Source organism: Vigna umbellata, chromosome 5, assembly GCF_029865625.1.
Source record: "Vigna umbellata cultivar VRB3 chromosome 5, Vumbellata_1.0, whole genome shotgun sequence".
NCBI lineage: Eukaryota > Viridiplantae > Streptophyta > Magnoliopsida > Fabales > Fabaceae > Vigna > Vigna umbellata.
The window spans coordinates 16,534,428-16,550,358 of NC_142169.1; the positions used below are offsets into that span (position 1 = coordinate 16,534,428).

Here is a 15,931-nt window from a genome sequence, read left to right on the forward strand (position 1 = left end):
CAACCATAACCGAAACACAAAAACAATAGCTTAACTTACCTTTACGCTTGTCTTTGACGACCACCGGAACGACCACCGCAACCACCACCGCAAGGACAACCAAGATACAATGCTTCCTGTCAAAGGTTTCCACTACAATGCTTCCACTAAAACTACGTTTTCCCCCAATTCAAATATTTACTTTTGACAAATTCTGAACCCTATACCTAATTTCAATCAACGAAGTGCTTAACTGACTTAATCTCAGTTCAACAGTTAAACATCCCACGTGGCAGAGAGTGAAGGCAGAGATCAGTGATCACGTGGCATCGCCGTTTGCCACATCTTCAAAAACTTAACGCCGTCCATTTTTAAGGACTAATACTCAGAGTTTCAAAACTATAAGGACTAAAAACCATTAAAGTTCTGAGCAGGGACTAAAAACAAAATCGTCTGATAGTTTAGGGACTAAAAACATATTTAACCCTATAATTAAAGTAATATAAATTATTAAAAATTAAAATAATTAAATTTTTTATAGACAAATATTAGTTGATAATATTATGTTAATAGAAAAGTTGAAGGAGAGTCTATTCCTTCCTCCTAACTCCTTGACTTGGACATTATTTTATACACCAAAGTTATTGTGTCTATTTTTTAATAAAAATTTATAATTAATATACGAATTAAACATTAAATTGATCTTGAAGAAGATTTTATATGCTTATTATTATTAAATATTAAATTAATATCTAATTCATAACATAGACTAACATATTAAAAGATATATAATATATTAAAAGATGTTTTATAATGTTGTTAATTAAAGATATTAATACAATGTTTAAAATGATATTTATTTTAGTTTAAAGAAAATTATATGAAATAAAATTATTCTTAATAAAACACAATGTTAAAGTAAATTATTAATGACTTAGTTATATTATTTAAAATTTATAGATCTTAATTATATTAATTGATATATCTTATTTTAATGCTAAACTAGGTATAATTAATTCTAACACTCAAATACATTAAAAAAATTTAAAGCTAACAAATATGTTTGACATACATTTAGAATAAATTAAGAACGTACTTAATTCTCATAAGTTATATGGGAACCAAGATTATTTAATCTAACCACCAATTACATCATTAAGTTTGATTTTTGATTCACCTGATGACAACCTCGTCTACACTGTCTAGTATCCCTTTTAAAATAGCTTACCTACCCTTTGTTTTTCTAACTTCGAGACGATGGAAAATTGATAGATCCATCGCTTTCATATCCCTCAAAATCAACTGCATGGCCCACTTCAGAGAAATTGCTATGGCTGTTGGTATTATTGACTCATCCATGATAATGTTACTATAATTTGCACCAAAGATGATGCCAACTGCACTATCATTTTCCCTAAAACCCAGTCGTCTATGTTGACTTTGAATTTTGCATGTGCATCTTGTCTACTTGCTTGCAAGTGTACATCTTACTGTGGTTTTTTCTTCTTAATATCTACTAATTTAATTTCTTAAATTCACTTTTATTTTTACCTTAGATTTGATGAGAAAAAGCGTTTATACATGTCTTTCTCAAATCATATTGAATATAGTTACAGTAGTTTTAAAATAAATATTTGTTTTTTCAAATTTAATAAATAGAAACCATCTTTCAAATTATTAAAAAAACCAATATTTATCTCTATACTTTTAATAAAACTATACGTAAATTTGTAATATTTCTACAACAGTAACCCTTAATTACCTCTATTGTTTTATTTTATAAAATATATATTAGTTAAAATTTAAATAAAAATATGAAAAAGGCTTTATTTACAAATATTCATTTTTAAAATTTAAGTTTTAGATTATATATTTAATTAAATTTAATCTATGTTATTTTTTTAATAAAAGAAAGGAAGTAATGACACTTTATTAACGATATGAGTAATGTCATTATATTTAAATTATAAGGATGGAAAATACCATTCTATTAAAAATTAGAAAAACTAGAGCTGGTATGATATGTATTTATTTTAAAAATATTGAGTATAATAAGTATAGTTGTTTAATTATAAGTACTTTTTATAACTTGGATGGAGTAATATAGAAACAAAATTCATTTATTTAGAGAATTTTAAATTCTTCATAATATAATATAATGTTTGTTTGAATAAAGTAAAGTAATTAAAATTAAATTGAAAGTTAAGAAATTTTCAAATGTATTTTAAATGAATAGAATAAAAAATTTACAAATATATTAAAAAATACAAGTTATTTGATATTTTACGTCACTCTTACTCTATTTGTAAAGTTTGAGTCGAGTTGGTTGTTAAAGGCTCAATTGAATTGTCCTAATTGAGAAAGGTTGATAAAAGTTAAAGGTAAAAACAAATTGATTTTGATTACAGATCGGGACTAGTTCGTTCAGATCAAAGATTGGATGAGTCAATCTTGACAAGAAACGACATAAGTCAATTTTTTTTCTAGGTCAAAGATCGAGACGAGACGTCTTCGAAAATCAAGACGAGTCCTCTTTAACCTAGGATCGAGATAATTTATTTCAAATCCAAAGTCGAGTTAAATCGACTGAACCTAGAATTAAATCCAATCATTCAAATGTTAGATTGAATCAACCTGAGTCAAATGTTAAAATGAATGCGAGAAGAGTTAATTTAGCCTAAATATCAATTATAAAATAAAAAAATCTTGAAGAACTTTCACAAAAGAAAAATAATATAAATCAATATTTATTACAAAAGATAACCAATATTAATATCTTTTAACAATTATTTAATATTTAAATATTTTTTAAAATTTGGTAGTAATTTAATACTTTGGAAAAAAAATTAAAATTGACTATATTTGAATTTCTTTGTCTAAACAATAAATCTGAAAATAAAATTAAAATAAAATCAATTAAAATTTAATGTATTTAAATATCTTGAGAATTGAAAAATATGTATATAAAATTTTTAAGATGAAAAAGAAAACGAATAAACTAAAAAAGATTATAGAACAATTTAAATATCTTTCAACTTGGGGATAAACATTGTGTGGTTTAACAGATAAAGATAGGTGACATTTTAACAGTGAACATATGTCGTATAAAGAAGGGAATATGACGGTAACAGTATAACGTGGATAATACGCTGTAATAACAACGATTCTAGACCAATTCAACGAAAGAAAAAGTACAATATTTCTTGACTTGGGTTTTTATATATGTCACGCTCAGAAGTATTTGCAAAATCCCATCAACTGCATGCAAGTTATTTTCTCTTGTAATTGAAAATTTCATCATGGTGTTCGTCTTTCCAACGCTTCTGTCCATGAAGCTCAAACCTTTATCGATGCTTCTTGTAATGTTGTTTTGTGCATTTTCACATTATGATGCTGCCAGTTCTTCTGATTCGGAAGCAAATGCTTTGTTGAAGTGGAAAGGCAGCCTTGACAGCCTCAGTCAAGCTTCTCTCTCTTCATGGAATGGCAGTAATCCTTGCAACTGGCTGGGAATAGAATGTGATAATTCCCATTCTGTTTCTCACATAAATCTTACACGTGTTGGATTGAAAGGTACACTTCAAACTTTTAACTTCTCATCACTTCCAAACATTCTCGGTCTGAATATGAGTTTCAACTCCTTGTCTGGAAGTATTCCTCAACAGATTGAAAAGTTGTCCAATCTCAGCGCGCTTGATTTGTCTACCAATAAACTCTCCGGTAACATTCCCAAAACCATCTGTAATCTTTCTAAACTAAAGTATCTGAATCTTAGTGTCAATGGTCTCTCTGGTTCTATTCCTAATGAAGTGGGCCATCTTCAGTCTCTTCTCACATTCGATATATTTACCAACAACCTCTCTGGGCCAATCCCTCCTACCTTAGGAACTCTGCCCCTTTTAGAATCCATTCACCTTTTTGAAAATAAACTCTCTGGACCCATTCCTGCCAGTATTGGGAATCTGTCCAGGCTCACCATGTTATCTTTATCTTCAAATCAACTCACCGGATCCATCCCTCCCCATATCGGAAATTTATCAAACGCCAAGGTCATATGTTTTATTGGGAATGAACTTAGTGGCGAGATTCCAGTAGAAATTGAGAAGCTTACTGGTCTCGAATGTTTGCAACTTGCTGATAATAATTTTATAGGCCATATACCTCAGAACATTTGCCTCGGCGGAAACATGAAATACTTCACAGCTGGTAATAACAATTTCACTGGCCCAATTCCACAGACTTTGAAGAAATGCTACAGCCTTAAAAGACTCAGGCTTCAGCAAAACCATCTTACTGGGGATATAACAAACTTTTTTGATGTCCTTCCAAACTTGAACTACATCGATCTCAGTGAAAATAATTTTCACGGTAGTCTTTCACCTACTTGGGGAAAATTTCGCAGCCTCACGAGCTTCATGATTTCCAAAAACAATTTGTCAGGTGTTATTCCACCAGAACTAGGTGGCGCAACCAAATTACAGGTGCTTGATCTATCCTCAAACCATCTTACAGGAAACATTCCAGAAGATTTATGCAACTTGACCCTCTTGTTTGATCTTTCAATCAACAACAATAATCTTTCTGGAAATGTTCCCTCGAAAATAGAATCACTGGAGGCACTTAAAATTTTGGAGCTCGGGTCAAATGATTTCACAGGCTTAATCCAGAAAAAAATTGGAAATTTGCGCAATTTATTGTACTTGAATCTGAGCCAGAATAAATTTGAGGGAAATATTCCTTCAGAGCTTGGCAATTTGAATTATCTCTCACGTCTTGATCTCAGTGGAAATTTGTTGAGTGAAAGATTACCACCAACGCTTGGTGGAATAAAAGGCTTAGAAACATTGAATCTATCCCACAATAGTCTTTCAGGTGGTCTCTCTAGCTTACATGATATGATGAGTTTGACATCTTTTGACATATCATACAACCAGTTTGAGGGTCCACTTCCTGACATTCCAGTCTTCCAGAATGCCACCATTGAAGCTCTGAGAAATAATACAGGCCTGTGTGGCAATGTCACAGGCTTGGAGCCTTGCCCGAAAGTAAGTGGGAAATCTCATAATAATACTACAAGGAAAGTGCTAATAGCAGTTTTACCCGTTACTGTGGCCATTCTAATGCTTGCACTATTTCTTTTTGGTGTCTCCTACAATTTATGCCGAACTTCAAACGAAGAACAAGAGAAGGCTCTAAGTTCACGATCTGCCAGCATGTTTCCAGCATGGAGTTTCGGAGGCAAAATTATGTTTGAGAATATTATTGAAGCCACCGAATATTTTGATGACAAATATCTCATTGGAGTTGGAGGTCAAGGTCGTGTTTACAAAGCAATATTACCCACAGGTGAAGTTGTTGCTGTGAAGAAACTCCATTCAGTTTCAAACGGAGAAGTCCTCAATCAGAAAGCTTTCACAAGGGAGATCCAGGCTTTGACAGAAATCCGACATCGTAACATTGTAAAGTTTCATGGGTTTTGTTCGCATTCACAATATTCACTTTTGGTGTGCGAATTCCTAGAGAGGGGCGATGTGAAGAAGATTTTGAAAGATGATGAACAAGCATCTGCATTTGATTGGAATAAAAGGGTGGATGCTGTTAAAGACGTGGCAAATGCTTTATGCTATATGCACCATGATTGCTTACCTCCAATTGTCCATCGTGATATATCAAGCAAAAATGTTCTTTTGGATTCAGAATATGTAGCTCATGTCTCAGACTTCGGAACAGCTAAGCTTCTTGATCATAGTTCAGCCAATTGGACATCATTTGCAGGAACCTTTGGATATGCTGCTCCAGGTTAGTTTCCTTTCTATATTGAGTATATATCATGATATTTCAGGTTGTGTTTGTTGATGATTTACAAAATATTTTTAATTTTATACAGAACTTGCATACACAATGGAAGTAAACGAGAAATGTGACGTGTATAGTTTTGGGGTCTTGGCATTGGAAATATTATTTGGAAGGCACCCTGGTGATGTTACATCTTTAATGCAATCTTCTTTATCAACTGGTATGATCTCAACGCTTGATCATATGGCATTGATGGATAACTTGGATGAACGTCTACCTGTTCCAACAAATTCTACTTTGAAAGAGGTGGTATCAATTCTCAAGACAGCAATTTCTTGCCTGACTGAAAGTCCACGATCCCGACCAACCATGAAGCTCGTAACCAACGAGCTTGCATTGTCGAGGTCATCTTCAATGTCACACACAGAGCTGAAAGACTGAACATCCTACATATACATGCTTGAGTTGTACTTGTTCCCTTGATTTTGTACTGTATTTTCTTGTTTCTTATTTTATATAATCTCTTTAATGTTATGAAATATAGATCTTGTAATCGTGAAGTTAGCTTGTCTTTGTAATATAGTACTACACCACGAAAAGAATAAAACTTCTAACCTTTGTTTATTTAGACTATGATATATAGATTAACAATACGTAACTATTTTATTGACTTATTTGAATTTATTTAAAAAAAATATTTAAAGCAGACCAATAATAATGAGTCTTCACGTTGTAAAAAAATTGTAAAAAAAAACATTTTTTATTTATTTTCCTCTGCTACTTTTTACTTGGAAAGCAAACCTTTCTTTTAATGGCAGAAGGGTGCCATGTGCTAGTATAAAAAATGAAGCTGATCTCTTTAAGCTGAGAAAATAACGCCATTTTTCATATTTTCTACTAAAATAGCAGCCGACACCAACTTATTAATTACTTAAATAAATAAGAAAATGACGTTTCATCCTCAAGTGGATACCTACACTTCCTCGATATCCCCAGCCACTTATTACACTCTATTATTAAGTTTGGATTTTCGTTATAAGTTGGAGTTAAATTTATTTAAAGTTGAAAAATATTTTTTTATTGTAGTTTATAAGTTAATTGAAGTTTAAAGTGAATCTTCATTTTCACTAAGTTCATTTTTTCCCAAAACATTTTAGTATATTATTTTTCCAAAAACATTTTAGTATTTGAGTTGAAACTTAAACATACCAAAATTTATATAAGTTAACATTTATAAAATTTATCATAATATATACTACAAGAAAATATTGAAAATAAATATTTAGTGTATGACAAAAAAAATTGTACAAGATTTTCTTTTCTCACACAAAAGTAGGGAACCGTAATTTGATTACTTTTCTTCTAATATATTAAAGTCTTCGATTTCTATTTTTTTTTCTTTTAAAAGTGGAATTGTGCATTGTAAGCACAGTTTCAATTGTTTTATTTTTAAATTGAAGTCGAGTATTTCAAACAAAAATTTAGTTGTTTTTTAAAAAGGTAAAACCATGTTTGTCATGCACAATTTTAAAATAATTGAAGTCGTAGTTGCCCGGCATTATATCAGTTCAAAAATGGAACAATTGATATCATACTTGTAATGCACAACTTCAATTGAAAAAGAAATTGGAAATTGTGCTACCATGCATGTCTTTAATATTATAGTAAAAACTTTAATCACATTAAAATAATTTTTAATATGAACGATTGACTTCCATTAGTATGATTTCTTTAATATGGAGTCATGAACCCATATGATTTACCTATTTTATATGTTGTCTACAACTAGATGATGGTGAAAATAACTCTAGAAAGGTAATTGGGGAATTGAATAAAGACAATTTTTTCCATTTTAAGTACTCTGAAATATATAGCAAAAAACAAATCAAGAATAAAGAAAAATATTTATATTGATTTTCCAAATTCATGGGTTATACGTTGAGTTATTTCTCAATCAAACTACTATTTAAGAGGTTCTACAAACAAATCCAATTGATAATTTATTATAACAAATACATTTTGTTGACAAGTCGCGTTAAGGAAAAAAAAGAACAAGTTTTCCCCTTAATATTTTGTTGGGTAATAGGTTGATGTGGGAGAGAGAAATTAACATCAGAGTCGATGGTTCAGGTCTGGTGATCGGGCTCAAACGAGTACGTCTCTCCATGATAAGGTGAAGCCCTGACAGGTGGCCAGTAGAAGATAGCCAGATGAATCATGGGAGATGAAGAATAAGAAATGCTCAGTGACATGACCATGGGTCTGTAGTGTACTCGGATAAGAAAATACTTCTGCTGTAGGAGAGGTGGAGAACCATAGTCATTTGTTTGATGGGAGGATTGTTAAGATACAAACAAAGTCTCAATCTAAAATAAAACAAGAGATGAACATGAGTTTATATACACATAAGATAGATACATTCCTTAGTAAGATGTCTTTTTGAGTGATATATCAAAAACAAATCCGTAAGGACACGATCCAAAGCAAACAATATTTTATTAATGTATGTGTGTTAAACCTCCCTATACAATTTGATCCTACAAAAATACAAAGAAATTTTATACCTATACAATTTATACAAGACTAAGAAGAAGAAAGAAAATCCTAATATTACAATCTTAAAGTGAAGTCTTCCTCAATGACACTTCATCTTCTTCTATTTTTAGCCAACTGCGTTATCAATGGATGGTTTCCATCAAAAAAGATTTTATAAAGTCTGTACATTCTCGATGATTGCAACCATGCGCTATTGATCATAGCTTTACCGTCTTCTTTCAGCTTGTTCCCAGAGGTGGTATACCAAATTCCTAATATCATTTTTGTGGTAAATTGATTAAGTTATCCCTTCAAGATTAAATCTTTTATATTGTTGGGCTCAATATAGATATGATGGTCATTGTAGCTTATTTTTTAAGCAAGATACTAACCCCATATTTTCTCTCCCAGGATTTGTTCTTATGGGTGATATTAAAACATATTGTCATTTAGATGGTGTGACTTGAGTGAGGTGGTTTAAATGGTCCATCGTCTCTTAGGCATCTTCGTCTAGTGTCTCGCTTTCACCTAATCCATTCATGAACATATGGATCTTGCTCTCTCTCTTCATTTCACTTAACAATCTACAAATCTACAAAGCCATTTTCAAGATTTGATAGTCTCCTAACATTCTGAGAAACATCATCGAACTTGACATTTATGGTTTAGTCTACATAAATAGATTTGATTTTATAATATTCTCTATGAACTTAACAAAGAAAATATTTTAAAAGGTGAAGTAATTTGATTTTATTATATGTCAGATATTTATTTTTCAAAACCTCGATCGTTAGCTAAGAGCAATAATAAATTATTACTAAAAATTATTTTCTATTACATTCTTTCTTCCCAAACTTCCTTTTAGAGTATATAAATCTTCGATTCAGTATGAACACCAAATGCTAAAGAATCCAAAGAGTGTGCTACTTTAGTCTAGAGGTGTCATTTGAGCCCCTGGCCCATGGGTTGACCCTAACCCCTTCTAAAATCAAGCCCCAATTTTCTAGCCCCCTTAATAGGGGGCTTTTTAAAAGCCCCAACCCCTAAAGCCCCACATAAAGTGGGCTGGGGTAGGGTTATGATGGGGCTAGCCCCCAAACTAAATTAGTTCACTTTTAATGTTTTTTTAGTTATTTCTTTTATTTACTTTACAAGTTCAATAATTTTCAAAATTTACATGATATTTAATATCTTTTTAATTAAATATAAATGTATAAATATTGATTTTATAAAAACTTATTTAAAATAATTTTTTAATTATAAGTATATTTTAAATATATAATTTTATTATTTTGGAAAGTTAAAAAAGAAAATTTTTATTATTATTTTTATTTAAAAGAAAATGAAAAAAAATTCAAAAAATAAATTATAAAAGTAACACAGTTGAAAATTCGATTTTTCAATAATCGAATTCTAATATCTATATAAATATTTGAAATATTAATTATGGATAGATTTTAAATTCAAATCTACTGATTGGATAAATTTTTAATATCGGTGTAAAATTTTTATTTTTTATAGTTTGTCATATAAAATTCTTTTGTTGAATGTTTTGTATAGATATATATACATTAAAAAATTAAACCACAAACTTTGTAAAGTTTAAAATTAATTTCACGTAATAAAAAAACTAACTTTTTAGTGAAAATCCTTGTTAGGCAAAATTCTTATAAATATCATATATGTTAGTATACAAGATCTAGATGTAATCCTAGTGGTTATAAAATCATATTTTTTTTCTAACCTTTTAGATTAAATTAATATTTTAAAATCATACTTATCTTTATCCAACAAATATCATTTTTATTGAATTATTTATCATAATTGAGCCGATTGTAATAAAAAATAATTATTATAATAGATACAATATTTTTAAATAAATATAATGTTATAATTTATAATACTAAAATTAAAATTATTATTGTATTTAATTATTAACATATAAAATAAATAAAAATTATAATAATAAATAAATTACATCAATGTCTCTTAATAAGAAACTAATAAAAAAGACAAATGAATATAATATAAAATATATGAAAAAGACATAAAAATATATAAATTGATGTAAATGACTAAATAATACGTTTCATAAATTTTTTTTTAAAAGAATTATATAACTTTGTAAATAATAAATATTAATTTTATTAAATTTGGAAAATTAAAAAAGTTAAAAAGTTATTAAGTCAAAATTTTAACATGCTCACACCAATTAAAAATAATGTAATTTTGATCACAAATCTTAGTCGAATGATATTGATTTAAACTAGTGACAAAATAGATTACCATCTATAAATAAATTCGTTAGTTCATCAAAATTTTATATATTAAATTAAATTTTTTAACTTTTAAACCTATTTTATGTGGATATCTCTGAACCGTCAAATTTACAAACCAAAATTAAGAAACCAAAATTAAGATGAAAAATTATCAAAACAAAATTTGAAAATTAAGAAATAATTGTATAAAAGCATTATTATTAAACTAATTAATATAGAAACAGTTATGAAGTAGAAAATTAATTTTATTGGTAAAAAAATATAATTATACATGAATCAATTATGGTTATAAGTTATTACTAACAAAGATAAAATGAGAGCTGGATAAAAAATACATATGATTTGTGATTACTTGTATGATGATATTATGTTTCTAGACGTTAAATTTTGTAAAAAGGAAAGCCCATGGGCTGGCCCTGGCCTATAGGGCTTTAGGGGTTTTTAGCCCTGTGGGCTTTTTTAATAAAGAATTTTTTTGGCCCTGTGGGCTTTTTTGGCCCCAACCCACATGGGTTAGGGCCAAATCTTATTAAAGGGGCTCATTTGACAGCTCTACTTTAGTCCAATAAAATCGAGTGAATATTTGAAATATAGTACCAAGTTGCATGGAATCTTCCAACACCCCTTCGAAATAGCCTTCTTTTTCCTGTCTTTTCCTACAATCACCCACTTCGAATGGTCATTGAAAATGGCCTCTAGACAATTATTTTTTTTATTTTTTGAATCACAGTCCTCCACTGAATAATTGATATTTATCCCTTTGATACTCAGTTTCAAATAAAACTAAGTCTATGATAAGTGCTTGACCCACCGTAGAGCAATTTGTCTCCATTGTTGTTGACCTTTACAGCTCAATATATGCACTCAATATCAAGTTCAGCAGCTAGTGCTTCCACCATGGAAGCGTGATATTCAAATATTTATCCCACTCTACTACTCCATTATCCTCCGGAGAACGGCGGCGTCTATATTTGACTTTGATTCTTTTCATGTCCAAAGGTCCATAAACTATAACTTTATATTTTGTATTCATAGGAATACATATATTTAATTATTGAACGAATTTTTATTTTATCTTTTATAAAAAATATATTTTCGCTTTTAAATTTTAATGTACCGTTTATAGTTGCTACAAATACCAAGTTAATTTTTGGTTGAATTCTCATAAAAGTTTTCTTTCCAAAAGTTAAAATGTCACTTGTACCGTATTATTTCATTTCAAAATAAATAAATTTTAACTGAACTTAATTTTCTTTTTTTTTTTTTAGAAATGTCATGTACTAACTACATCATAGCCATCTATCTGTCCTTCAAACAAACTATTGTTCTTACAGAATCCAAGTTGTACCAACAAACACTTCAATTCCACAAAATTCTTCGATCTTCACTTTCCAAACTACTCATCTTGTTGGTACTCGTCCTCCATAAGGTGAATGAGTATTGTATTTACAGAACACACATTAACATTCAAGTCAAATTTAAATCTCAAATACAAAACTTAGAAAAAAATAAAGTTGCGGAAAGATGTTTTGGACGCGGTCTATGTTTATTATAATAAGAAATTGCATGGTTATTAGCATAGATAGTTAGAACTCCTTGTTTGCATTGGTTGTCATATGCATTTAATTTTTTTGGTACATAAAATGTGTTTATTTATTTCAATACGCTGTTTAATTAACGTAATGTATTCAATTATGATAGCATGCTTGATTTGGTGAGTTTACATCTTGGCTAGAGATAAAAGGTATTATTACTATTTTCTTAGTCACATATGTTTTCAGTGGAGAGTGAAGTAGGTTCGTTGAATTTAGAGATATGCACTTGAGTATGAGGTTAATTAAGGAAAGAAGAAAGAACATTTTTTTAACGTGCAATCATGATAATATATCACCAAATTTTGTATGCTAAATAAGGTAACGAAGGATTATAATTTCTACCGTCCAATCAAGGAGTTATAAATAGATTTTTTTTTTTTTGTTTAATGTATTTGAGAGTGAAAGGAAACCTTAATCAGATTTGATCAGTAATTAACATAAAATTATTCTTGCAAGAGGAAGGAAAAACAGTTGATGACAGGATTAGGGTAGGCAACGTAATATATTAATGTTTATGCTAATTCAGAAAACATAGCATCGAAAAAAAAATTGAGTAAACCGTGAGCCTGAGTCTGGTGAAACGTAAGTCGTGTTTCTTCTTAGATTAAGGGTAGGGAATCATGAGTCGGGCTGCTGGAATATTAGGGGCTGAAGTTTTATTGGGATAGAGGTAAAGGTGATGACCTTTCTTGTTGCTCTTGGTAAATTTATGTTGGCATGTAATATTTTTCCTGAAGGTGAATTTTGATTGCTGAATGGTAGTAGTTTTGTTTTGGTGCAGGCTTTCATGCGGTATTGGTTCTTACTAATCGGTATGCCATTGTTTTCTTGTCTTATGCAATGCTTCCAATAAAATAATGTTGCGAAGCTTTTTTACGGTGCATTGATATTTTTGGTGCAGTTTTATGTGTCCTCGCAGTTAAATTGTTGTTGCCAACCTTTTGTTTACTATGCATTTACATTTTTTTTACGATGCAAAATTGTGTAGTTTGTTAAAACAAGACCGTCTAAAGACAAGACTCTCCAACACTTTCATGTTTTGAAGTTTAACAAACAATGATAAATGAAATGAGTATTTGACAAAGTATTCTCATTGTAAAAATAATATTGTTGCATGAAGGACATTTTATGAAAGAAGCGTGATGACATCTGAATAAATAAAGAAAAGTTTCAATAAACACGTTACAGCCAAACGATCCTTTTGACAATAGACACATTATTACATAACGATTATTTATTATGAAAGTGTCACTTCATTAAACAGTATTTTAGTAAACGCATCAATATGGTACATGATATTTTTGCTAAATGCACTCTTATTATATTTTACTAAACAATGCAATACATGATGTTTTTTGTAAATGTGCTAAAGCTATAAACAATGCTTCAAAAAAAATGTGTTGAACAACACTTTCTTAAATGTGTTCTTATACTAAACAAAGATCCCTAAACGATGAGTTGTTAGTAAACGCCTTTAAAAGGTTAAACAATACCTTATACTAAACAATGTTTTCATCCAACAATAAAATCTTTATGAACCAATACTTGATATTTTTTCAAAAGTGCTTAAACGATCTACATGTATATAAAAATTAACAACCAAGTTGTTCTTAACGCAATGCAAAGCATTAAATTCACAATGTTTCAAACAACAAAAGTAATAAGATAAAAAACATATATGTCAACATACATCTCTACTATACTCTGTGCAGATGCCTTTTGCACATATCCACCTACTCCATCATGAACAAGTTAGAAGTGGATGTTAGAAACAAGAAAGACATTCATGGAATGATCTCTCCATCAAAAGTCATGTTGAAGATTTCGTATAAACTACTTTGGTTAAAGTACTGCAAAAAGCATGCTTGCTCTAATACATTGACTTCAACCTATGGTTGCTACCTACAAAAAGGCTACGGAGATATGAGGATTGAAGGAAAGCCTTGTCTAACGAATCTTTTCCCATGAAGCCTATAAATAGAAGATCCCTTAGAAAGAAGATCAAGAAGGATAACTACACAAATAACAAATAGATCATCTAAAAGAGAAACTTATACTCGTGCAAGAACAAAAACTTTGAGATACACTCTCAAGCTTTATAGAGTCATAACCTTACATCTGTAAGAAGAGAGAAAATCCTACAAGGTCTATTATATTGAGTTGTAAAGTAAACACATCCTCTTTGTGAGAGTTATCATCGAAGACTTGTAAACAATCTGATTGATTGTACATTCTAAAGAGAATTCAAACATTTGTTGGTTAACTTAGTTGAATTAAACGTCTGCTAGACAAATGTCTAGGGGAAACCAAGAGTGGGTAAAGTCAGACTAGTCAGTGTAAAAGGTGTTACCAAGATTGACTAGGGTTGCCAAGAGCAGTGTCTAATACTCAATTCTAGTAAGCGTAATAGGTGTTACCAGGATTGACTAGTATAACCAAGAGTAGTGTTAATACTTAGTTCTAGTCAACGTAACATGTGTTATTATGATTGACTAATGTAACCAAGCGTGGTGCTAATACTTAGTGGTAATCTTGTTGAGGTTATAGGGGAACAATCTAAGAGGTCCTAGAGGAGAACTCGACATTGCTCAATTAAGTGAATTAGTATAAAATAATTGTATGTTTAATGTTTTAGCTTTACAAAACACCTTATTTATAAATAGTACAGTTGTCTTCGAAGTTAACCATTGATAAACGATCTTGTCATTAGATGTTATTTTTCTCAAGAGTTATTTTTCTTAAACGTTGTATTAGTTTTGCTAAACACTTGAAAAGTACTCTATCTCTAAACGTTGTGGTTTAAACAATGTCTTATAAATCAAGCGTCTAACAACCTGGGTAGACCAACTAATCATCACCAAGGTTGCTACACATCCATCTACGAAAAAGTGTTTCCATAATGTAAGATCCGAGAAATAAAGGTCTTAGAAATAAGGTAGTCTTGTGATTTTGGTGTTTTTTGTTTGGTAATTAGTGTTATTGAGTGTACACCTTTGTTAGAACATAATTGTTATGTTATTTTTTGATTTTATTTATATTTTGGTCTAGGGGTAAAATGGTCTTTTACAATTTGTTAATTAGGTGTATAAATTAAAATAGGGGGTATAGAAATGAAAATCATGCTTATTAAATAATATGGAAATTTAATAAAAAATATTATATAAATCTTCTCGAAGATTTAGTTGTTATTATTTTAAAAAGTTGTTATTTTAAAATGTAACTGAGAGAAAATAGGAGATATAATCTTTGTTGGTTTAGAAATTAAAAGAGATATTATTATTATAAAAATTATTATTAGATATTTTAAAAGATATTTGGAAATATTGTTAATTAAAAGATATCTTGAGATATTATTATATATAATTAAATATTATTGTTAGATAATAATAATCATATAATGCATTATTTAGGGATTTATCATAATCAATTGGTAAAAATATTTAGATAAAATATATTACCTAAGGACTTATTAGAGTTAATTAAGTTAAAGATAAATTTATCTTATCTATATCTTTTATTTTAGTTGGTTTTTATTACTCCTTATGGACTTTTATTATAAATAGAGTACCTTATGTATATTCCACACATAGTTGTAACTATATTACACACCTCTTATAGAAACTCTTACCATTAGGAAAATAGGACAAAATCCTAAAACCTAAAGGTGAGAGAGAGAGAGAGACATTCTTGGAGAGAAGAAAAGGATTCAACTTCAGAAAACTTTAGTGCAAGGGGATATTTGTTGTG

General features: G+C 29.6%; 1 protein-coding gene across 1 annotated transcript; it reads left to right on the top strand.

Annotated features, from left to right (window-relative positions):
- The first annotated feature begins 3,224 nt into the window (after positions 1-3,224).
- LOC124822875 (uncharacterized) lies at positions 3,225-6,403 on the top strand. Its single transcript, XM_047294953.2, has 2 exons — positions 3,225-5,778; positions 5,867-6,403. Exons 1-2 carry the CDS (start codon positions 3,279-3,281, stop codon positions 6,214-6,216), a joined length of 2,850 nt encoding a protein of 949 aa, XP_047150909.2. The 5' UTR covers positions 3,225-3,278; the 3' UTR covers positions 6,217-6,403.
- The last annotated feature ends 9,528 nt before the right edge of the window (positions 6,404-15,931 follow it).

Bases quoted from the DNA above. Each gene is read 5' to 3' on its own strand.
- LOC124822875 (XM_047294953.2), top strand. From the start codon at position 3,279: ATGGTGTTCGTCTTTCCAACGCTTCTGTCCATGAAGCTCAAACCTTTA. The intron at 5,779-5,866 runs GTTAGTTTCCTT...AATTTTATACAG, and splicing joins CTTTGGATATGCTGCTCCAG to AACTTGCATACACAATGGAA.